Source organism: Stegastes partitus, unplaced genomic scaffold (genome assembly GCF_000690725.1).
Source record: "Stegastes partitus isolate 25-593 unplaced genomic scaffold, Stegastes_partitus-1.0.2 Scaffold1633, whole genome shotgun sequence".
NCBI lineage: Eukaryota > Metazoa > Chordata > Actinopteri > Pomacentridae > Stegastes > Stegastes partitus.
The window spans coordinates 41,607-66,564 of record NW_007579364.1 but is presented as its reverse complement, the minus strand read 5'-3'; the positions used below and the strand labels follow the sequence as shown (position 1 = coordinate 66,564).

Here is a 24,958-nt window from a genome sequence, read left to right as displayed (position 1 = left end):
CTGTCCTGGGCTCTGTGCTTTGAAAGGGATCACAGAGAGCTTTGATGTCTCCCCCCTGCTCGGCGCTGAGGCCTCCACACGTGTTTACCATACAGATGACCTCAGAATGGCAGGAATGCTCCATGTAGAGGCAGAGGACAGTATGATGGCTCCAGTTTGGGGAGGATTTGGACTGCAGTGGTTCGACATTCAGGGTCCGATGTGTTGGAGAAACCGGCTGCTGTTGTCTTTAGCGTGGGGTTCAGATAAAGCATCAATACGGTCAAACACCAAAGTAACTGACATTTATTTGAAATATGTGCTTTCAGGATTAGATGGATTTCTCCCATATGTGACTCTGATCATGAGCTCATGTCCACAATAAGGTGAATAAACATGTACAGCAACGTGGAAACGACTGTCGGGGTGTTCAGAGGTTGTTTTAGGTCTCGAATGCAGCATCAGCAAATAAAACAACAGCTGTGCTTCGTTTTTCCACCTCTTACCTCTTCAGTGATGCTATTGTGCAGATTACTTGGTAGGAAGCAGGAATGAAGGCAGGAACATGCCTCTGTCAGTATGTCTATGACTGTGAGGGGGATTGTTCTGAACATCGCTCTTCTTTTTCATTGTACGTCGTTAATATTTGCTTTCTCGTGTTTCCTGCCTCCCACAAGCTGTTGGCTCGACCAGTCAACGTGCACCTGTAGTGTTACCTGTAGCATCCTTCTTTGTGTAGGTTTGTGTGATTTTAGGATTTCATTCTGTCTGTTGTTTTGGCGTTTAAACCTCCTGCATGCTGTGATCACGGCTCATAAACGCTGCCAAGATGAACAGCGACTGTTACAGAACGATTGATAAAATCAGTGCGTCGTGATTGCAAACAGCATCAGCAGAAAAACAAACAGAGAACCAGAGATGTGTCGTGTGAATAACTGAGCTGAAATTAAAAATCAGCAAACCTTCTAGTTGACAGAATATTTCCCTCTGAGCGTGTGGGTGGCCGACATATGGAGAGCAGTTTAGTGAAACGTTGATTTTGGGTTGAAGAACAAACGTGGAAAGACGGCAGAAAGTGGAAGAAGATGCATCGTCACATTTATTTGTCGTAGCCTTCGTGCACTTTCACTGCACATTTATTTTCTGAGTTTGCAGAGTGCGTCCTGGCTCTGGGCTGCAGCAGACCTGAGATGTCCTCTGACAGGTGGTCGCCTTTTAGCATTAATTTCCCGATACGTCAACTTGGTGCTACAGCTCCTGTGGCCGATGCTCGACTTGGAAAATGAATGATTTAATGAGTTTCCGTGTGCAGTCATGAGTGTAATTGTGTTAAATGATCCAGTGCGCTCCTTTGTGTCAGTGCCATGGTGGCTTTGTTTTAATCCCCACATCCTCTGGAGATGGAAGCAAAAGTCTGTTGGTTTTTAATGCAGTCACAACTTAAACCCAGCCCTCCTTTCTTTGGTGCTCACTGGAGGTCTCTCAGGTTTGTCGATGGCCTCATGTTCTGTGTGTTGAAGTTTGGAGTCCTTGATTGAAGCCGAGCCTCCGCTTTGCTGTTGAAGTCCAACTATTCACGTTAATGATGTTCAGCGTCAGAACTTAACCGCTTTGATAAGCATTCGTTCAGATTGTGCTGCTGTGTTCCATTTGTCTCTGAGTGGTTTGGTTCATTATGAATGCCAGAAGCAAACAGCTGCTGTAAGAGAACGCAAAAAATAAAATCATCAACAGTTTCCAACCGGCTCCGTGTACGATTTTAATTTATCGGGACTGCGAGAGCCTTTTAATGCTGATGAATGGAGCCTTTGGTAATTTGATTACTGCATTTAGGACACGTGCCACACACACACACACACACACACACGCACACACACACACACACACGCACACGCACACACACACACACAGAGACACACACACTAAAGCAGCTCTCTCCCTCTCTGACTGGAAGCGTTCTAATTGAGTCAGTAGCTGATTGGTCATTAAGCAGCTTGATTGACTGATCTATTGACGGTCTCCTATACGGGCTCTTTGAGATCTTTTGGGGTTTTTTTACAGACATTTGTTGCTCTCCAACGGTCTCATCAGGAACCGGTCTGTGTTCTCGTCCACTTCATGTCCATGTTAATGAATGTGTTCATGAAGCAGCCGGTTGGACGGATTCAAACAGGTTGTTTTAACTCTGCTTTAGTTTAATCTCTGGTTCAGACAGGACAAAAGTCAAGGTTTTCGTGGAAATAAACAGAATTTTTCCCTGGTTTTTGCAGCTCATTAGGCGGTCAGAGGGAGGGCGATTACCGTAAACGGAGACAATGAACAAACACGTTTTTAAAGTTGCACTAACTGCCTTTAATTACAATAATAGAGGCTGCTGCATGAGCAGGTCATCGTCCTCTAGAACCGAACCAGCACGCATCACTGAGTAATGTAGAGTTTACAGTCATTCACAGGAATGGCTAAATGACTTTATGTGATGAAGCTTTTTACCAACAGTGAGTTCTAAACCGTGACCTACAACCAGAACTGGGTAGAGCTGTAGGATCTGGTTTCACAGATCACAGGACGATGGTCGCTCAAATAAAACTCACGTGTAGTTTACAGTCAACCTTCATAGGATTGTTATGCACGTAGTTGTGATTAATAATCACAATAATTAATAAGTTGAATTATTGCAGGTAGTGGTGATCAGTGATTAGTGGTGTTTGTATATTTTACCTCGTCCGTGTTCGTGGCCTCACTTCGTTTGTCTCAGGAACCAACGTGCCCACGGCGGTGCTACAACTACATCCATTAATACCAGTAAATGCTCATTCAGATGAACAGCTGACACATTATTTAACAGCAGATGACGAGCAAACAGTGGAAATGACATCATCCAGCTGTATGGACTGATGTCCACATTAGGATGGATCTGGAAGCACAAGACATAATGCTGCTCGTGTTCTGTTCATACGGAGCAGATTTAAAATAAAATGGATGCACAGATGATGACTGGAGTCCTTCCTTACATACGGGGATAATGTCATTTTGCTGAAGCCCTTCCACATCCATGTGCTCTTCAACGTCGCTGTTTTTCCTCAAGAACAGCGTGAAGTGCTGCATGTGTTCGTAGCGCTCTGATCAGCGTTTCTAACAAACGTAGCCGAACAGCACCGCAGGTTCCACTGAGAGACCCGACTCTGATCAGACAGATCTGTGCTTAATGTGTTCTGTGTTTCATAGCGTGGTGTCAGGTCTGCCTGCAGAAAAGGCTTCTAAAATCCTCAACAAGCTCAGTTTTTTTATTATTTAGTAACTGGCCGTGGGTTTTTACCAAATGTCATATTGGTGTAGTTTATCAGCAGCTTCTTCTTCTCCTTGTCTAATAAGCAGGATGATCACAATGTGCTCACGTTCCAGGATGACGGTGCAACTCAGCTGAACAAAACCAAGAGAGAGAAACTTCACGAGCGCGTTTTATGGCTTTAGAAGTCTGCACATGAGACTGACCCAGATCAGAAGTGGAGGCGTTGCTTCCTGGATGGCAGTCAGACGTCCTACTGAACACTCTGAGGTTGTTCTCAGTGAGCTGCCCTCTGCCCAGAGTTTGATCTTTATGCATCAGGGCATTACACTTTGCCCTGAAACTAAGATCCGTGCTCTGCTCTGCTCTCTGCATTGCTGCTACTTTCAGAGTTTGTTAGTGTGCTGAAGAAAAACCCTCCAGTAGACCTCTCAGGCTGTCGTCTTCCTACCAACACCTGGAGCAGTGAGCTGGGCTTTGTGAAGGCACGCTGCAGCCGTAGTGTTTTCTAACTTTAAAACGGGGCATGGCTGTGGAGCCCTGTCCACTGGTGTCCACGTGGCTCTAAATCACCTCATTAATCTGTTTCCTCTGCTGAAGACGTCGGGCCCAGGCTGCCTTCCATTAGGAGGAATCCATTAGACATGGTCCTGGTGAGATGGAGCACGCTGAGGAAACCTTCTGTGTTCACATGAGCGTGTCTCAGATCCCAGTTGTCCTGTTGAGGATGTACATTTAAATGAGGGCCACTCTGACAGGCATGATTCCTCAGAACAGACCTCAGAGGGTCATTTACCTGCACATACAACTGGTTTAAGTGTGGCCTGCTGCTTTCTGAAGCGGATTGGGTTTTCAGTCACGGCCGCTGATGAGGACGTGTGTGTGGTCTGCACTGTGACTCTGAGTGTGATGGGAATCAGGTTCCATTCATCCTGGACTTATATTCAACCTTAATGAAACACCTGAGACCGGTGCTGCCAACCTCGGGTCTCTACGAGCATCCAGAGGACCCATAACGAAGGGATAATAAGCTGCACTGGGCTGCTCAATCGGACTCCTGTGCACCACGACTGTCCTGTAATGACTGGCCTCGGTGACTATTTGTTCTTTTTCCTCATCAGTAGGTTTCACATGTATAATGTCTGCATGCTGATCTGTACAGCTGGTGGCACGCTGGAAGAGTTCATAGTTTTTAAAGATTTTAAGAGCTGATTCACTGGTTAGTTTAAGAGCCACAGTCCTGCTGTAGACATGTCCAGAGGTTCTATCCATGGCTTCTGCAGATGTACCTCTTTGAGAACTTTATAATTTAATCATTTGTAGGTGGTTGGTGTCATTAACTTGACTATCAGCTGGTTACCTGGTTCTGTAGACTGATGTCTTGCTGCTCAGTCTGAGATGACGTCCTCGTGTTTCTGTCGCTCTCCACGTTCTGCTTGTGAACTTTTTCTCACCCTGCATGTCTGAGCTTCGTCCTAATCTGTTTGTTTGCTTCCTGTGTCTCCTCAGAGATCAGAGCCCAGTTGGTGGAGCAGCAGAAATGTCTGGACCAGCAGACAGAAATGCGGGTCCAGCTGCTGCAGGACCTGCAGGACTTCTTCAGGAAGAAGGCAGAGATTGAGATGGAGTACTCCAGAAACCTGGAGAAACTGGCCGAACGCTTCATGGCAAAGACTCGCAGCACCAAGGACCACCAGCAGTACAAGTAAGGAGGCGCTGGCGTGATGCTCGCTGTGCTCAGTGTGTTGATGATGTTTAAAAAGCCGGAGTGACGGTTGTCATCGTCCTCTGGTCTGGTTCATTTAACTACAGCAGCCAGGCAGAACTTCTGCTGGACTCGCTGATTCTCTAAAGAAGCTTGAAGCGAACATTGTTCTGATGGTTTTAGTCGAAGTCCAAAGTCAGTCGATCAAGGAGAGAAAAGCATCAGTGATGATTGGAAACAGTTTGTCTCTGAGGTTCTGGAGTCAGATTGTTCTTCTCTTCACCTCCACAGCTACGAGATCCATTTATGCAAAACTCTACCACAGCATTATTAGAATCCTTCTTTAAAGCTGATTTTTTTTCTCATGAATAACGTTTGATTTAACTGCAGGCTGTGAAATGAGTCTTTGCTCCACAAACATGTTCACGTTGAAGCTTTGTGGGTTCTTAGTCGTCCAGGAGGTTTTGTAAATAATCCTTCCTGACTTTTTATTTTGCATTTCTGTATGTTCCACAGTTTGGTGTTGTGTCGTACAGCGCAGTAGAGTTCTGGGTTTCTCTGACCCGCTCACATAAACTATGTAGCACGGAGTCCATTTAAACCCATGTATGTTGAGAATCATGACTTATTCAGTGGATGTCGCCTCAGCGTGAGTATTGTTCTGATGCTGGTGCCGGCGCCAAACTACAGCCTGAAGCTGGCAGAGGTCTGATGTAGAAACATCTGATTAGGACAAAGAGAAAATGAGAGTTTAACGGCCAGATTTGGATCGATGACAGTTTCTGATAGTTTATATTTTTGTGATTATTTCAGGCGGCACTTAAGCAGTATTTGGGTTTCCACCCAGACACGGATACGCTCACTGAGTAGAAAACAGTTCTGCTTTATGAGAAACTCTAAAGAGAAGTGCAAGAAAAGAAAAAACCTGATTTTCATTTTCTCATGGAGATAAAGTGAACCTGGCTGTGGAGGTGCATATGAAGAAAAAGATTAAATGAAATGAGATTCTTTATCAAACCGCTTCCTCGTTCCGTCTCCTCGTTCTCCGGCGTCTTCCTCCCTCCGTCCTTCCTCCGTATTCTCCGTGCATCGCACACTCGGAGCCTTTTTATAGATCTTGACACAGTTAAGTGCGCTGTAGTTTTTGGCCTTATTACACCGTAGGAGTCTGCTCGTGGAAAAAGCAGCCATTAGCATATTGTTTGAACTTGCAGTGGGAACGAAAATAAAACGTGTGTTTGTCCTCGCCGTCTGCAAATAGCCCCTGCTCGCCGTCTGAAGCGGCGATGGCTCTAGCAGCTGTGTGCGCCGGCTCTGGGATGGCGCTCTGTGGTTTGCATTGTGTGATGTACAGTCTGGTCACTTCATTCACAGGGTAAACATTTGGCAAGTGCCTCGGAGCGTATTTCCTAAGTAAATACAAGACGTCTGAACAGCATTAAAAACCCTCCTGTGGGTTTTTAATGCTGCGGCCCATATTTTTTTGTATTCACATAAACACGCGTACAGTAAGGCTTCAGTGTTCGCCGGCTTGTTTTCATTGGACAGAATCGGTGTGAGAGGTGTGAAAAAGTGCGTTTTCGTTCTGTCTGATGCCTCGAGCCAGTTTTCACATGACAAGTCTTCCTGGCAAAGCAGCAAAATGCTAAAGCGGCGTTAAAACGAGCAGCTAAATCTGGTAATTAGTCAAGACACGCTGCATTCAGAAGAAGGATGCTGCTGTGTCTGGCGCTAAAGCTGCATTTCTGAGTCTGGTTCGTGTGACTGATGTTGAACCAAGCTGACAAGATGCCATTCTCTCATTTAAACCTCCATCAGCATGCAGCATTTGTGGCATATTGAGTTTGTTTGGACGGTTTCGGGGAACATGCCTCCTCTCATGGGTTTGTTTCGGCTGTCACAGAGCAACAAGGCGACACACAGGTGGAGGTTGATGATATCCTCGCCAGTGAGGCTACAAAGACATGATCCCACTCTGTCCTCCCACCAGTCTGCAAACGCTGCCTTTGTGTTTGTTGACGTGCATGACAAGACCGAACCGAGGCGTCTGCTGGCGGAAGACAAACGTGTTCCCCTTCAACCACCGATATGTTGCTATAAAGATCTCAAGCTGCCTCTCTTTCACGCTCCTTTGAGCCGGCAAAAAGTTTTGTCACAGCGGGGAGTCCGGTCCGTGATCTACCTCAGGAGCGAGACCAAGTTTGTGTTTGTCAGAAAGCACCGACTCTGCAGCACCTGCGGGAGCAGCGCTGTGGAGAGGAATGCATGTTGCTGCCGGGTCGGGCTGTGGAGTCTGAACACTGTTGGCACGACAGCAGTGGAAGATGGATGATGCCAAGCTAAAGACAAAAATAGCTCACCAAGAAATAAATGTTATTTTAATAATATTAGCCGTGCTCGTTTCTGAAGGTGGCCGAAGATCCATCAGGGTTTTATGAGCGCAGGATTTATTGTTGGCTCCTGCACAGGAACACGCTGTAGTTCATAATGACATAAGAGGTAATAATTCAGCAGGTTAATTTAATTTCTTTCTGGCTTTATCGCCTATGAGCTGTCTAAACACATTAGTGTCTTTGCTAAGTCACTGCTGTCTGATGCTACAATCATGTTCTGTGATGCTGCTGCTCCCTGATACTTCCTTCCTTTAAATAACATGCATTAGCCCTTGTACTGGTCTGGCTGTGTGGCATTAGCCCTTGTACTGGTCTGGCTGTGTGGTATTAGCCCTTGTACTGGTCTGGCTGTGTGGTATTAGGACTACAGCACAATAAAACACTCTTAGATCAAATATTGTTCTTCTGCTCCACAGTTAGATATCAGATCTGTTCCAACTGTTGTTCTCGCTCCTCATCACCACCACCAGTAGATGCATTGCACAGTCATGGAAAACCCGTAAAGAGTCCCAGTTAAACTTGATAATTAGTCGTTATAAAGTCAAGTCAGGAAGCTCCACTGAACGCACGCCGCTCTTCCTGATGTGTAGTATGTAGGGCAAAGCAACGACGCAGTGAATCTACAAACATTCAGAGTCTGTAGCTTCCAGGATGTCGGGCAGGAAAACGAGACAGCGGCGACTTCTGGTTACAGCAGATGCATTAGTGGCTTTAGATGATAAATAGCCATTAACGTCCGAGGGAGGAAAAAAGGTTCAATACCACCACTGTCCTCCGCTTTTCTTCTTGTAAGACAGCAAAACAACAGGCCGGCATCCCGGTGCCAGCAGCAGCAGCAGTCTGTGGCAGAACCATTCATTTGTGTTTCAGCGACTGTTTGCAGAACGCACACACACACACACACACACACACACACACACACACACACACACACACATGAGCAAACAACCAGATACTGTATTATGCAAAGTTTGTTCAGGGAGGGACACGGCGATGGCGAGCAGAGGACTCATTGAATTATTTATGTGGCCAAAGTCACAGCCGGGATTGTCTTAAATCGGCTGCTTTTATCTGGAACTAAGCTTCTGGTTAAATGACTTCTTCAATTGGTCCCCGAGGATGAAAAGAAGGTGTAGAACATGTTGAGGCTTCACCGTGTCACACACTACTACCTGCAGGGCATCCAGCGTGCACGACGTTTGATTAAAGAACTTTTATTTTTGGGGACCGGTCATGCAGAGACGTTTCCTCTGCTTGTTAATTAGGCTCCAGCACCTTGTTGCTTCCTTTTAAAATTAAACTTCTGAGTGATTAGTAAAGTTGGACAGAAGTGGTGTTGCTGCGTACCGGGTCGAGGTAAAGGTGTATTAATGAAAGATGTTATCAGTCAGGCACTAAAGGACTTTTTGCCTCTGCTGCTGATAGGAGCTCCCGTCTCAACAGCCTGCATACTGAAGTGCTCATTATCTTCCATTGTCAGCATCCTGCTCCTGTATGAGAGTGCAGCTATGTTAATATTGACCCAGTTACTGGTGGATTTAGGCGGCGTGGACGGACAGAACACACACCCTGACAGGAGGCCGTGAGTTGCTAATGAGTTCCTCCCTACCTGTCTCTTCCTGGACGTTGGCTTCCTCTCTTTCCTACCTGTGTTTGAGCCTCTGTGGGGACCCGTCTGTCTGTCGGTGAGTCTGTCTGACCCAGTTCCTGCCCCGGCTGAGGGGGAAATGATGACATTGAGAGATTTTCCTGCCATTATGTGGGGTAAGCAACTCCCAGAGGGCATTATGTCGTCACAGCCTGTGTGGGTCTCCCGCTTGTTTTCTTAGTCTGTCCTCTTTTCTTTTGACTGCAGCTCTCCGGTTTGAATTAGTAGGTCAGCCCACTGACAAACACACTCACGTACTTAAAGAACTGTTTCTGTATTTGTGGAAGCCAGCGTTTGTGTAAATCTATAATTTTGCAAACTGTGCTTTATATTATTCTTTAAATGGGTCGTTGCCTGACTCCGGGTGAAGGACTGCTGCTGTTTCTACGGTCAGCCCACTGTGTGATACTGACTTTTATAGAACTTGTGCAGTGCTGTGTTCGTTTAGTTTTGGTGTTAATTAGGTGCAAGTTTTCATAGTGAGGAGTCGTGTTGGTGAGTCGAAGCAAACAAAGACGATCTATCAGTCGTCTCCAGTGTTTACTGAAACTTTCCTGCTAATCCGGCCAATGGGCTGCTTTCACTTGTTTTGCATCCAATCATATTGGCTTAATTTTTCTGCACAGCAAGGACAAGCAGTCACTCCTGGACAGCGAGTGTTCAAGAAAAAGCTCCACTGTTAAACTCTGGGAGGAGATTTTATGCAGTTTTGCAGTTTTCTGGTGTGCCATGTCAGTGACCAGCAGCACACGCTAAGTGAGCATGAATTAATGAACACGCACGTGCATGCACACGCATCCTGTCTCCACATGTCTACATTCAGTGCCATACACGGGCAGCGTTGCTCCCCTGATCCACAATGCAGAAGGATTTATGGTGATTGCTGTGCGCTCTGGGACTGCTTCACTTATTTCTTGTTTTCTGGTTTTCTTGTCCCTTACACGTGTCCTGTAGCCGTGGACATGTGGCATCGGCACGTCGCTCAGCTTTTAGTCAGATCAGTTTGTTTTTCATTCACCGTCTTCCTGAAGTCTTTGAAAGATGGATGCTCTCGGATGTTTTCCATGTCGGCGTGTGTGTGGCTCTGCCTTTATCACATGTAGTTTGCTTCCTGTTTTTGCAGAATCTCAGGGAACATTTCAGCTGATTGGAATGTTCGTATCAGTTATTCATTTGCTTTGTTTTTTGCTCTTCCAGCACATGTGCGCTGAAGGCTAGTTCAGGGCTGGGTCACCGCCCAGCGCTGAGCTTCACCTGTTGTGTTGACAAGTGCTGTCTGTCTATGCAAACGGACTCTGTGAGGGGGGAGCAGAGGCGAGTCTCCATATGGTTCCTGCAAGACTTGACCCAAGACCCGGCCTTAAAACCTCTCCCAAGCACACACACACGTGCACAGGCATACATGCTCACACTCTGTGCTGCTTTTTCGCAGGCAGGAGGAATGTTACAGATTAAGCCAGAGGAAGTCGGCCTGCAGGCCGCTGCTTACACAGGGCCCCAGCTCCTCTGGCCTGGACAATGTCCTACAGTTAGCTTGGAAGCAGCCGGCACGCAGCACAGGAAACAGCTCCCAGCTCCTCCAGCTTTTTTTTTCTAATTCTTTTCTATTCTTACCCCTGTGCTGCAGCTTCTCTTTCTTTCCTTGTCTGTCTTCTGCTGTCACTGTTTGTGCATAATTCTACTTTCCCATTTCACTTAAAATACATCTGTGGCTTCTCCAACTTCAGTCTGTGTATCTGAAGTCTGTGGCAGAAGCGTTCTCTGATTGTAGAAAGTCCTCTTGGCTCAGAGCGTTGCGAGAGTTCTGCCCCAGAAACGTCACTGATGCAGAGTATTTCTAGCTTAACTGTGTAGTCCTTGTAATATATGGAGAACCTTTTAGGCCCAGAGCCAGCGGTATATGGGCCATTTAACGCCGAGGGATATCTGTGACGCCTCCCTCGTCTTGCTTCAGTACCGGGCTCCGGTGCACTCGGGGTGTTTGTGAACATCCTGCATGTCGAGGAACTGTCACAGTCTCCCGCTTCAAATGACAAATCGTCTGAAGCCTGACATGGAAACAGACTCACGGGAAAACGTTTGAATATACTGACGCAGACCACGAACACGTATTTTAACGTGTTGGTGCAGGAAGGAACACGGCAGGTATCCAAAGTGTCTGAGAAAGTTTCATGTAAAGCATCCTGCATACCTACTGCTCCAATGTTTGGTCTTTCTAAATGCACCAGACGAGACTTGATCCTATGAACCTTCTGTTCCCACCTGATCTGACACCTGACGGTTTCCCCTGGTTCCTCTAGGAAAGACCAGAACCTGCTGTCACCGGTCAACTGCTGGTACCTGCTGCTGAACCAGGTGAGGAGGGAGAGTAAGGACCATGCGACACTGAGCGACATCTACCTCAACAACGTCATCATGAGGTTCATGCAGATCAGCGAGGACTCCACGCGGCTACTCAAGAAGGTAAGGGAGGAAAACACGTGACCCGGTTGAGTAGCAGCAGCACCAGCACACGGTCGGACTGCATTAAATAGACTGACATCTGTATTCAACACCTAACAGGACTTCTGTAATGTCAGTTTGCTTTTTTCAGTCAAGTTTAGATCAAGACTGCAGGAACTTTGAGAGGAAAATACACGATTTTAGTCCCACAGAAACTGAACACAGAGGAAATCTAATACAGGAGGACACAAACACTGAGGAGGGCAACTAAACATTTCTACTGGTCATGCTGGTATCATCCAGTAAGTCTGTCTGTGTGTGTGTTTGACTGGCCTGCCATTGTAGAGGAAACAACCCGACTTCAGCCTGGGTCAATCCTGCAGAAGAACATCTTATTTCACTCAAATGTTTGGGTCAAGATTCAAGATTTGTTTTAGTCACACGCTCAGTACAGAATCTCTGTATGCATGTGAAAGGTTGAGGGAAACGACAGACTGCATGTGAGGCGTTCAGAGACATTTGTAGCTTCAGAAAACAGCCGAGGTTCCTCCTCCTGAACTGTACGAGTCTCCAGAAGTCCCGTCACGCCACCACTAGCACATATAAACCCTGAACCTCTGAGACACTGGCTGGGAGGAGCTGTTGGAGCATCAGCGTTCTGAGTTGCAGGTGCATGATCTGAAGAGCATCCCCTCTTCTACCAGCACCAGGAGTCAGGAATGATAACAAAATCCACCAGTGATGTAATGCAGCCAAAGAGGAGCTTCCTTTAGCTGACGTTAAGCCCAGATCATGGTTAGGAAACAGAACAAGAGATGTTATTCCTGATTACACACCCTGGGAGGTGACAAAGAGGCTGCGTTCATAATGTATTATTCAGCACAGTGGAACATTTGAGGTTCACCTAAATAGAAAAGAGTTTGTCTGGTGCCTGTGAAGAAATGAGCTGACGACAACACGTCTGCAGAGGACGTCCGTGTGGACCTCGCTCATCTCAGGACTCTAACACACCAATTAAAACACTCGCTTCACTCTGCTCTCATGTGAACTATGTTTATCACAAGTTCACTTTTTATGATGGAGAGCTTTTCCAAACTCCTTCTGGATCTCAGCAGTTTCTCGTCTCTTTGTAAAGTGACTGTTTGACTCGTACAACCTCCCCACTGAAGCTCCTTTCTGCTCTTCTGATGTCTGACCTCCACCAGAAGAGGTCACATCTAACTTTTCTTTTTTTTTTCTTTGATCCACAGAACAGTTGAACTCACCACTAACACAATCCAGATTTTTGGTAGCGGTCAGATCGGGCAGCGCCGTCTCCAGTCCCTCATCTTATACAAACAGTCTTTCATTTTCAATTAACCCGTTCATCTGACATCAGCGTGTACTGAGTTGCCTGATATGCAGGATATGTGCAGCGTGTATTCAGCTTTGATGCTACGATGCTCAGTTGGGCTCCTGTGGTTGACTTTCTGAATTAGAGCAATGCAGTGGAACCTTTTCCACCACAGCTTCAGATCAGTATTCCTTCCGTCTCCCATGGCTTCACGACCAAAACCGATCCGCTGCCTGCTCCACCACAAAGATGACAACTCCCTCGCAGATTATGAGCTCCTATGCTGCAGGAGTCACATGAGCTCACCACAGACCTAAATTACAAAGCGTCTTTTCTTCAGAAGGAGTGTCTTTGTGTCAGTTTAGCTCGCCTGAACTTTTTTTATCCCCGTCTCTGCTTCTTTTTCTTGCCCCGCTTCGCTGCAAACCCTCGGATCTTCGAGAAGTTTAAATTCGTTTTCAAAGTAATTAACGTCTCTTGATGGTCGCGGTTTCATCTGATCGTACGGCGAGTTGGCTCTTTAAATACTCACTCGAACCCCCAGCGCACAAACAGGAAGCTGCAGCAGTCGTTTCCTTTCCAGAGCGCTCTGAGGCCGGTGGTTCTGCTAATGAAGCCAGATGTGAAACAGTCGTTTTTCAGAGGTTGGTTTCGCTGCCTCCCCTGACTCAGCGGACTTTGATGATTATAATGACAGACTACTTTCAGTGCTGATTTACATTTTCTGTACAACTCTGATGGCACTTGGCCAAATCCTCTAAACTCTCTGGTAGCATCGCAGCGCGCCCGTCCTGTCATTAGCGCCGTGGAATGTGCACTATCGCACCACATTATGAAATTGTCGCCCCCTTAGAGTTTCCTCGTGGATCCAGGTGACATTGTTCAGACAAACAGCAGCCTGGTGGGAGGTCCCGGCTCACAGGAGACCTGAGACACGGCTCGCCCTCTAATTAAAGCCTCCCTGAGCCTTTTGATCTCAGCAGAGCCTCAATAACGAGGCGCAAACAACAGAGACGTCCCCCATGTTACGTGGGCTCCCTGGCAGCTCGGAGGAGGCAGCTGCACTGTTGTCATCCTTCCTGCACATCAAAAGACCCCCGTTTTTATTTCCTTGTATGTTCAGGTCTCACGCTGTGAGGTGCAGCGACAGAAGAGGACCCCAGAGTAACTGTGGTGTCCTCGTCAACATCCTCCGGTTGACCTGTTTGCCTTGTGCTTTATTTCTTCGGCGCTGCTCTGTGGTCATTTGCTGCAGGCAGACATACATTCCTGCACTAACAACACTTTTTTTTTCCATCATCTGAACACAAGAGTCAAGCAGTGGACCTCTCCGTCGTTCTTTATGCTTGAACAGATCTGATCACATGTATTCAGTTTCCATTATTCATACAACTGGCTCTTTGTTTCACTCTTTCTGCCCTGTTTTATTTATGAAAGTCACGTTCTGTGGCTGCAGCTCCGAGGTGGGTTTCCAAAGGCTTAAGGCGGTTTTTAAGTTTTCCAGCAGCGAAATATGTCGCAGTGGGAAAGGTGCAAATAATGAACTTTATTATGGCTGAATTCCATTTAGCAGCTTCAGGTTCTAGTATTATGCTTTCTGTCTCACCTACAGTGGACACGACTGCTTTTCATACGCTGACGAGTCAAACGTTCTGCTGTGAAGACGGACTGTTTCTGTAGACGTTTGGTCAGAACGCCACACGATGACCCGCTGAGCACCGATTCACCAAATGAACAGTCAATGGTGACTCTGTGTACTGCAGATATTTTACGACTTACATTTTTAATTTACTTCCATATTTGTCTGCGGTTCGGCCCAGTTCGGCTGAACAGTCACAGAACTTTTTGTCGTGTTGATGTTGGTCACAGCTGAGTGAGTCGTGCAGAATTTCATGTTTTCTACAGAATCTGACTGACAAACGGTTTATTTTTGGTAAAATTTTAAATGAGAGAATAAAATGATTCTGGTGAGATATTGTAAATGTAAGAGTCGTTCAAAACCTTTGTGAGGTTATAAACCGACAGTTCTTTCTGTCTTTACTGTTTCTGACTCTGACAAATGGTGTAAGTTTGACAATCTAAAACAGAACAGATGCCTTTCCAACCTGCCAGTGGGTTCTAGATCTGACTATAAGGCACCGAGCTGGACTCAGGATTCGTTGAGCCGAGCTTAACGTGAATATCAGAGACCTTATTAACCAGAACCTTTCAACACTCACCAACAAACCTGCTTGTTCAGCTCGTACATGAACAGAAGTGCGGCGGCTTCATGTGGAGTTCTGTGAAGACGTTTCTTGGCAGACGACAGCCACAGTGAACATTCAGGTTCGGTACCGTTGTGCCTTTTTGTTGAAACCAGAATCTTTACTCTCTGACCGTCTGTGTTTTACATCCACAGATAGAACTGCTGCAAACTGACCAACAGTTTTAAACTATAAATCTTCATTTTGTGCGTTTCTTCTGGGTTTCAGGACAGAGCGTGATGTAAATAAGGCAGATCAATGAGCTAAAGCAGTTGTTGTATTTCTTCTCATTTTAAACTGTTCCTTTTATATTTAAACGAGGGGGCTGCTCTGTCATTTGGTTCACGTCTATTTCAGTGACAAGACACTCTGATCTATACACTCACACACACACACACACACACTGGGGCCCTGCGGGGTGTACGACTGCCATCACTGCACCATGATTAATCTCAGTGGCAATATGAAACCCACCACTCCCTGAAGGCTGCCTCGGCTTCTCCTCTCTGGGCTGGTTCCATCTCTCTAATGTGGTTGGAATACAGATGGTATGAACTTAAAAGGGAAAACCCATTTGTAGGATCCTTTTAATGAATTAGCCTGAATTGGAAACCCCCCCCGAACTGAAATTCCTTTAAAATGAAAGGGGAGAAGTTGTCACAAATTAAATCAGCGACGTCGGTTCGACAGCCTCTGACGGAGCGACTGTTGATGTGACGGAGTTCATTCAGCAGCAGGTGGAAAGGTGAGATGATTGTGGAGGTTTGCTGCTACAGAAGCTCTCCTCCGTACATGTCCTGAATGTTACCGTCAGCTCTGCCTTCACTTCCCTCACACACACACACACACACACACACACACACACACACACACACACACACACACACACACACACACAGGCTGGCAGCTCATGTGATCCCTGAGAAGGCTTTTCATTGAGCTCTGGATCACTTCCCAGCCTTGTGAATGGGGAAGAGCTGATGTGTGTTAGATGTGACAGATAGTCAAAGGTTCTGTCCACTGAGCTGATGCTTGCTAATGGATTTTCCCACATTCTCCTGGATGCCTGAGGTTAACTTTTTTTCCCCCCAAGTTTGGTGTCTCTAGATTTGAGTTATATCCAGGCTTACATGCCGTCCCCCCCCTTATTAAGTAAGAGCTCCAGATCAGGGAAGTGACGGCCCAGGTGGTGGCCAGGTAGGTGTTGCTGATTGGCCGGGTCACATAGCGTGACTCTCTAATTTCAGATACCAGCCTGGCAGCCAGTGACTGAGCGCGTAATCCTCTTTGCTGTCTATTCACATGCTGGGACGATGTACAGCTTTACCTGTGAGCGACCTGTACAGAGCAGAAGCGAGGGCTTGTGTATTCCTGTACACAGACAGTCCTGGTACAGGCGGTGAGCGTGTGTGATTCTGTCTGAGGACGAGCATGTCACTGGGATTAATGAGGTGTCTGACTGTACCAGAGCGTCTTAGCTACCTGTTGCCAGCACCTGTAAGAAAGCACAGGTGTACACGGCAGCATGATGTGTGTGACTCATCTCAAGTCAGGAAATTCCAAATACTGTCCTGAGGTATGATTCAGAATTACATTTTGCTGTTCGTATACGATGGTCCTAACCACAGAGCTTTAGCAGGTGAGTAATTAGTATAAAATACCTGACACACAGCCAAAGGCATGCCGTGTAATGAAAACGAGTTGAATCTGAGATTAATTGGCTTTATGTAGGGAATTACAAGCATTATAAACTGTATGAAGACGTGACTGTACGGGTCTGTGTGGATGGTGATGAGTCTGGGTGGTACCTGTACACAAGGTGTGACTCGTCATGCTGGATTTTATCACTCACACTTTTAATTTTCATTCTTGTTGTTAATTTTTTCTCCTGCCTGCTCTGTGAGCGCACCGCCTGTAGTTCATCCCAGTCCAGCTGAAACCTCTACTGGCTGACTGCTGGTACCAGCTGATGCTCTAACGGCGCCGCACAGCGAGTGAGCAGTTTATTTAGGGATGTATAGAATCAGTGGATGTGGGGAAATATTACAAGTTTCCAGCTTAGATATGGTGAAGTTTTCATTTCCTACCGGATTCACATGTCACAGATGTGAAGCTCAAGGACTGTTGAATTGCTCTAAACAGGAAGTTTCTCTTTGTTTTTATCATTTCTGTCCCTAATAAATAGTGTAGTTTTGTAAATTTTATAAAAACAAAATGCCTTTCTTTGTACATAATGAAATGTACATCTAAATTCATTCCTTCCCACCAAAACAGTTTTGACATACAGGTTAAGTCTCGATCCCTTTTTAAGAAATTATAATTTAAATATGTCAAATTCTTCAAATTCTTGATCCATTCCTGTTTTTCTGGGCACATCACATCACCACGTGTCAATCAGTGTGAAATATTGATTATACGTCCTAGTGAATACGCACATGGACGCCTGTGAACACACGCAGTTGTTGTTATTTTACTACTTTCTGGTCTGCTTGTAGTCAGATTGATGGATTCTGATCTGAACTTGGGGTTCATTTCCATACATCGTCATGCAGAGCGCTGCCTCTGTAGAGTGCAGCCAGTGTACATGTGTGCCCTGCATCAGGACATCCATGAAGGGGTCCAGGCAGGCTCTCGTGGACTTGGGGAGAAATTGATCTCATGCAGACACTAGACCCTGATGAGTATTGAGCAGATAGAACTCTTTGGTGCTGGTGAACTCACACATTTCTAACAAAACAGGGACCCAACATGACTTTATAGAGCTACTATGAGTAGGAAAGAAATCTCAGAAAGCTTTCTATTCTACCATCGTGGCCCTTTAAAACAAACTCCGCCATGCTCTCCATTTCTTGATCAGAAGTCAGTCACTACTTTTTCCACTACGGTGGGTGACTCCATGCCCTCGTGCAGCCTTTCTCCAGGAGCGGCTCCCAGAATGAGATTTGTCTGAGGATAATTGGGTTAGAGAAAAACCTGGCGAGCGGGCCAAGGCTGTAACATCATCCAGGTAGCAGCGCGTGGTATCGACTGTAGTGGAGAGATCAGAAATTCATTGTCATGACTCATAATCTCATAAACATGTGATACAGTATATGAGTCAGTGTGAAGGAAATATGGAAGCTCCACGGTGAAATTAATAGAAAGAGCCCCTCTAAATCCATCACGCCGTCGCCGTTAAACTGTATCCCACCACCGTGAGATGCATTAACGTGGGCGTGTGTGTGATAGTATTACTGAGTCAGCCCTGTGGCACGGCTGATTGAGTTAACATATTTGAAGAAATCTTTTACATTCAGCCGTGGAGGCCGGCTAATGTGTTGAGCATGTGGACGGCGAAACTTAAGCCGTGTTGGATGATTTAAGCAGAAAAGCTATCGGGACACTGATACCACTCTCACACAGAAGTCCTGTGTTTGACACAGAAGGATAAATGAACCGTTTTCTGTTTTGTGTTTAAAGCCGAGCGCGGTCTCTGGTCAGCATCTGGTCATTTCTATAGAAACCTAATATGTGGTGGACGGTGGGCATTTGCTGAAAAGATTCACTCAAAGTGTTTTCTGCAGTGAAGCTTTAACGCAGCAGATAATTCTGACAAAGTGGTGCCGCTGCTTGTGTTTTATTTTCTGTGTCATAATGGTGATTTTCTGTATTGATATCATTGTTTTCTCTCTCTTTCCTTTTCAGAGCAAGGAAATAGCCTTTCAGCTCCAGGAAGACTTAATGAAAGTCCTCAACGAGCTGTACACAGTAAGTAGTAACGACTGCCTCTTTCCACTAATGCACTTAAGTACATTCATCTTTGCTGTGGTGGAGACTGCTCTATAGCGCTGTGCTAAATAATTTCTAAATATCCGTAACAGCTTGACATCTTTAGCCCCGTCACTCGGATCAGATATCTGGAGGATATTATGCTGAATATTTAAGCGACTGCGCTGCTACGAGAGCGATTGTTCAGACAGCAGGACGTTTTCTTTTACAGCACAGCAGCATAAAACGACCTCCTTTAACCTCATGGACCGGCCGCTGAAAGCCGTGAAGTATCAGCTTTATGTTTGCTCGACTCATTAGAGTGCAAATTCTGTTTTTAATGGCTCTCATCAGCTGTGTTTTCTCGCTCTTAAAAACAAACTCATGCAAAGCCACGCTGGGAGGCTGGAGCCAAACAGCGACTCGGCGTGTAGGTTCCCAGCAGACGGATGGGGAAGCCTCAGGACACAGCGAGAGGCTTTACATGCAACAGAATCAGGTCCAGTACGTGGTATGTGCTCAAGACCACGTACTTACCAGGAAACCCTGCATATGTATTTTGAGAAATCCAGAATTGCCAAACATAGATGCAGCTGCAGACCTTTAAAATCAGAGGTTACGTTTTCTCAGAGCTTTAACGTTTCACCAGACCATCATGCATCGAGTCCGCAGCCTGTTGGCTATGAAGGCCCGTTCATCTGTTCAGTACCTTTGGTCCACGTCGCCGTGTGTTGGCTCAGGCTTCACTGGTGCATCTACTTAAATCACCAATCAATAGCTAATTCTGCTGCCTTAACTACTGCAATCAGCCCCACTAGCCTGCTACCTCAGTTTAATGCCTTACATATGCTGCAGACAATTAGCTGCCAGCGACGTCTCAGGCAGAGGAGATGAATGAATAAAACCAAGGCTGGGTGTTTACTGCATCATGTGTAGCTCACTGATGAGCCATAACATTAAAACCACCTGCCTGATGAATGCTGTGAACGGCTCCTGGTCGCTCTGACACACGCTCCATCAGGTTGGGATCTGGGGGAGTTTGAACGCCGACGTAGCATCAGAGCACTTTGCCGTGTTGCTCGAGCTGGACTGGTTTCTGCAGCGTGGTGGTAGGATGCACTGTCCCGCTAGAGGAGTGCTGTTGCCGTGGGAAACTATGTTTAGATGGAGGGTACATGTTAAAGTAACGTCTGCATGAATACCGAGACTCAAGGTTTCCCTGAAGAACATTTCCTTGTGTGGATATGATCCTTTAACCTGTTGTTCTGATGCTGTGGCTGATGTTTATAAGAACCTGTGAGCCTGATGGGTCGACGGAGTAAAACGCTTCGACGAACAAATCAAACTAAGCGTTCATTTGTTTTACAGCCAATGTATTGTGTTTGCCTCCCCATTGATCGTCATGGCAACCTCGGATGTACACTGATGGCGGTACAGGTTGTTGTGCCTTCCCGAGAGAGAGAGATGGAGTAAAAGCACTTGAGTTGTCTTATAGAGTCTCCAGTTACTCACGATGGAGGACGACAGCGGCGACACCTCCCAGTGCCGCTCCAAACACAACAACGTGTTACAGTCAGTGTGTATCACCCACAGCACCGTCCACACGCCAGATCTGACCTGGTTTAGCCCCGGTGGGAGGACACACACACACACACACACACACACACACACACACACACACGAGCTGGACTGCTGTTGCATCAGACAGCCACAGTCCCCATGTCGGCCTCCGCCAATGAAATAACAGGTCTGGTCCGTCTCTAAATATGTCCCTCTAAAAAGAGCAGCAAAGTAAACACAGCCGTGGCAGACTCCAGACCAGTAAGTGAGGAGTACCGGGCCCAAGGTCAGTCACCCATCTCTAAACTGGTTCCAGTTAGGCCAAACCCCACCAAAGGCAACGAGCTCCAGACAAATCAGGCCTGGCTTTGTTGTTCCACACATACAGAAATAACTGCGTGTGGGGGAAGGATGTTTAGGCTTCAGATGGGTGAGTCTCTGTTTGGACTGAGGCTGAGGTTTTGAGCAGACAAGTGTATTTCATGCGCAGGTTGTGGAGCTGTAATTTGCTGGACTTGGTTCATTCCGGGTTGAACCACTGCTGCTCCATATTGCTGCCGTCTCCGGGGCCTTCCAATGTATTTTCTGCCCTTGTACTCACTTCAGCACATTTGGCCGGCTGCCATGAGCCGAGGCTCATTTAGCTTCACAGAGGTCCAGATCCACGTTATAAAAAGTCTGAGAGAAGCAACGCATGACCAGGAATTCACTCATTATTGCTTTAATGTGTTTTAAGAAATTTATTGCACAACAAGCAAAACTACAAACCGACCACGCCGAGGAGAGTTTGTCTTGTTTAGAAAGATTTTTAGACGCTTCTTCTTCTGAGGAGGTTACATGTTTCTCCTCCCTCTTCATTTCCTTCCTTTTTTATTTCCTTTATTTCCTCCTTTCCTATCCCCTCCCCCTTGTGTCCTTTTGTTTCTCCTCATCTCCTCTCGTTTCCTCTCGTCTTATTTCCTCTCCACCTATTTTACTTCCCCTTCCCGTCTCCTCTCTTCCTCTGAAGTCTTAATTTTGCGTCTGTGAGGCTCCGCCCACTCATACCTCCACGTTCACGTCAGTAATTCTCCCCGAGCCAGTGATTCATCAGGGTGTCCGTAGAGCCACTAGATTGTCTGTTAATCAGACTTTAATCATCTCTCCGCTCTCTTGGAGGACTCGTTGTTTGTGTTTCGTGGTTTACCTGCTGCACACTCCTGAGTCACCAGCTAATGGTTTGAAGGACCAGGATGAGCAACACACACACTCCTAATGAGACCGATGAGTCAGACTTTAGGAAGTAGCTCTGTTTGACAGTTCACCGTCGAGGTAATGGGCTGCAGCTTGTTTTCTGTTATAGCTTGAACAAAAGGAACTATTACATCTTAAACTGACATAAAGCACAACAACGAAGGCACAAAACATGAAATAATAATGATAATAATAATGTGCTGATAATACAGTCAGTTAGTGTTTCTTGGACCCGTTGCGGCTGTAAGAAACAGTAGAAATCAGTAAAATGACTAAAATGTTTTTGTTGTTGTTGTTTGCACTGACCTCTTAATACACTCATGTCAGAACCATAAGCTAAACCCAAATCTACTTGATTATGTAAATGATAAGCATTGACAGAAACCTGTTCGATGGAGCTGCTGTGACTTGTTGTGGTTCAATGAGGGCCACATGTAGAAAGCCTGGAGAGGATCTGTTTGGTCTGTGGTGTAGGAAGACAGGAGCATCCTGCTGTGAGATGAACTGAATCGATAGGTGATGAACGAGCGGGTCAAAGGAGAGAAGGCCCAGCTGTGGGTTATAAAAGGTCAGCCTCCACTATGAAGATGGATTATTCTGACCTGTGACCCACAGAAACTGACCCGACACCAGACGGTTTTTAACCGCACAGCTTCAGGATGTTCTTGACAGTAGAGTGACGACAAAGAGGCCTCGTCTTACGGTGACTCCTGTGCGTCTCCAGGTGATGAAAACCTACCACATGTACCACTCGGAGAGCATCAGCGCCGAGAGCAAGCTGAAGGAGGCCGAGAAGCAGGAGGAGAAGCAGATCGGCCGCGGCGACCCCGTCTTCAGCATCCGGATGGAGGACAAGTACCAGCGGCGCAGCTCCGTGAAGAAGATCGAGAAGATGAAGGAGAAGGTAAAACGAGTTCACAGTTAAACATTAGATTAAACATTTTAGTCCAATTTGTGACAAACGCGTTTAACCCTCGAAACCCCAAAACCGGCCGGCGCTTTAGAACAACATGTTTTATGTTTGACTCGCCAGAATGACGTTTATCAGAGAAACAGAACAAACAGTCTTTGAATTATTCACGTGTGACTTGTGGGAAATAAACAAATCTCAGCCTAAAATCGGACACGGCCAGAAAGGTACCAGTCCCTCTAACGGTCCTCGGACTCGCTGTTCTGTCAGAATCTGAGCCTAAAACCATTAGATCTTATCAACAGAACTTTATTCTGCATGTCTGCTTTAGAAACTGTTTGCAGTGAATAGATTCTGTAAACAAACATAAACGCCGTGACGGACTCTTGTGTAGCAAAACTTCTGGTTCTGTTTGGCTGAACTGGGTTTACTCAGAGTGAACAGGAGGAACATGTAGAATCTAATTAAAGATGGAAGTACTGGATCTATCTATCTATGGTGAACTTTATTCCTGTGTTGTAACACCAAAGCTCAACAATGTTCTACAAGTTTGTTCATGTTTACAAAATGAGGAAGCAAAAAAATTCAAGTTTCAGTTTTTCTTTTTTCAGGTTTGAGGCATTATTAGTTCATTATGCTGCACAAAGCTGCATCTATCTGTGGTTTTGTTGTTTCCATCGAGGTGCAAGACTCTAAAAAAATGAGCCCACAGTGAGTGAAAATTCATCTGGAGCAGAAAAACATCCATGAAGGTTTGAGGTTCTGAAGGTTAAACTGAAGGAGTTGGTAGACCCACCATCAGGCTTTATGCTTCTGTAGCCTCCAGACAACAACAGCTCAGGATTTAAAGTGTTCTCACATCCACATGTTTGATGTTCGATACGATCACAGAAACCTGCAGCAGCTTTCTCTCCTAAACCAAGTGAAGCAAACCGGCTGTGAGCAGCGCCACAGCCCGATGGGCCGACTGGGTTCTCTGAGAACAGGCCTGTTGTCTGTTAAGTCTCTGTGGCAAATGATTAAAGTCCATAGGAATGGATTTTTTTTTGTTTAGCACAGTTTTTCCAGGAATGCGTTTGGGAAGTGTTAAAATGTGGATGATCTGTCAGCGTGTGAGTCAGAACCCATCGGTCAGTCCACGGTGACTAACCAGCATGTTGGTCTGGTCTGGAGGAAGTGTAGGATCAAGACAGACTGAGGGCTCCTGGTTGAACCCGAGGACGCAGCGTGTTTTTAATTTAGGTTTTCTTTTTCCGCTCTTGTTCCTTTTTTTTTTTCTATTTATACCAGAGTTGAGCTTGTTTCTGCTCTAATGTTTACTGAGATGTTGTTGTGCCAGTAGTCCAGTCCCAGTTCTGTGACTCGCACACATTAAAGCACCATCACTTGTCAAAAGGCAATTCTCCACTCGTTAAACTCATTCCGTCTCGCTCGCTCTGTTGTTGTCTGTTTCTCATTCTTGCCTCCTAATTCTCTCATCAGCGTCAAGCCAAGTACTCGGAGAACAAGCTGAAGTCGATCAAAGCGCGGAACGAGTACCTGCTGACGCTGGAAGCCACAAACTCGTCCGTTTTCAAATACTACATCCACGACCTGTCGGACCTAATTGATGTGAGTATGAAGCTGCCAGGTTTTGTCAGCTGTGTTCTGAGACGACTTCCTGTGCAGCTCAGCCTCATTGCCTCCAGTGAGGCTGAGAGAAGTTTTCAGGCCTGACATAAACAATGCTCACACTTCTGACTGAGTCTTCCTCCTCAAAGAAAGCTTTCCGAATGCTTCTTTGTGCTTCTCCTGCAGAGGACGAGTTACTGTTCAAGGGTGTTTTCACCGACCTTTAGAAGAGATTTAAATTCATAATCAAGGCAGACTGATGACTTAAGCAGCTGGGCCTCATATGAAGGAGACTTTCGGACAGCAGACTGTGGGTTGGAAATTACAGTGCAGGACAGAATTAAAGCAGCTTATTAACTTTTGTGATGAAAACCGTTCTTTCCTCCCTCCATCCTCCATGTCATTATTGAAATCCCACTCATTATATTTAGTTATACTGTATTTCTGACATTATGTCACGGTTCTGAATCCATTTTTCCACATCTTTGGGAGCGAGGAGTGACCCTGACCCTGCTTTTGTAATTTACAGCTCCTGGTCCGTCTCCGCTCTGCCTTCAGGCTGCTCTGTCCGACCTTTCTACTGATAAACATGACTTATTTATTATTATGGCTCACCTGGCTTCCTCTGTTTTTTTGAGAAACAAACTTACTGCACCACTTTCTGTGGCGTTTCTAAGGAAACAGGAGAAGGCCAGGGTTTTTATTTTTTATTTTTGTGAGTGTTTGGGGTTTTATATTCCAGACAGGACTGAAGGAGAGAGAGAAATGCAACCTCTATTCAGCCGCATGCTGTGCGCTGAAATTACCCCTCTCCCCGCTCTGCTCGCAAGCCTTCACATCTCACCAGGGTGTGTGTGTGTGTGTGTGT

At 46.1% G+C, this 24,958-nt stretch overlaps 1 protein-coding gene across 3 annotated transcripts in view; it reads left to right on the top strand.

The window, feature by feature from the left end:
• The window catches only part of srgap1a (SLIT-ROBO Rho GTPase activating protein 1a), an 86,933-nt gene that overhangs the window by 27,377 nt on the left and 34,598 nt on the right, over positions 1–24,958 (top strand). For all 3 annotated transcript variants that reach the window (XM_008301131.1, XM_008301130.1, XM_008301132.1), the window contains exons 2-6: positions 4,775–4,970; positions 11,312–11,474; positions 18,714–18,776; positions 22,294–22,473; positions 23,962–24,090. In XM_008301131.1, the coding sequence (XP_008299353.1) occupies positions 4,775–4,970; positions 11,312–11,474; positions 18,714–18,776; positions 22,294–22,473; positions 23,962–24,090 (731 nt within the window). The remainder of the gene's footprint in view (positions 1–4,774; positions 4,971–11,311; positions 11,475–18,713; positions 18,777–22,293; positions 22,474–23,961; positions 24,091–24,958) is intronic.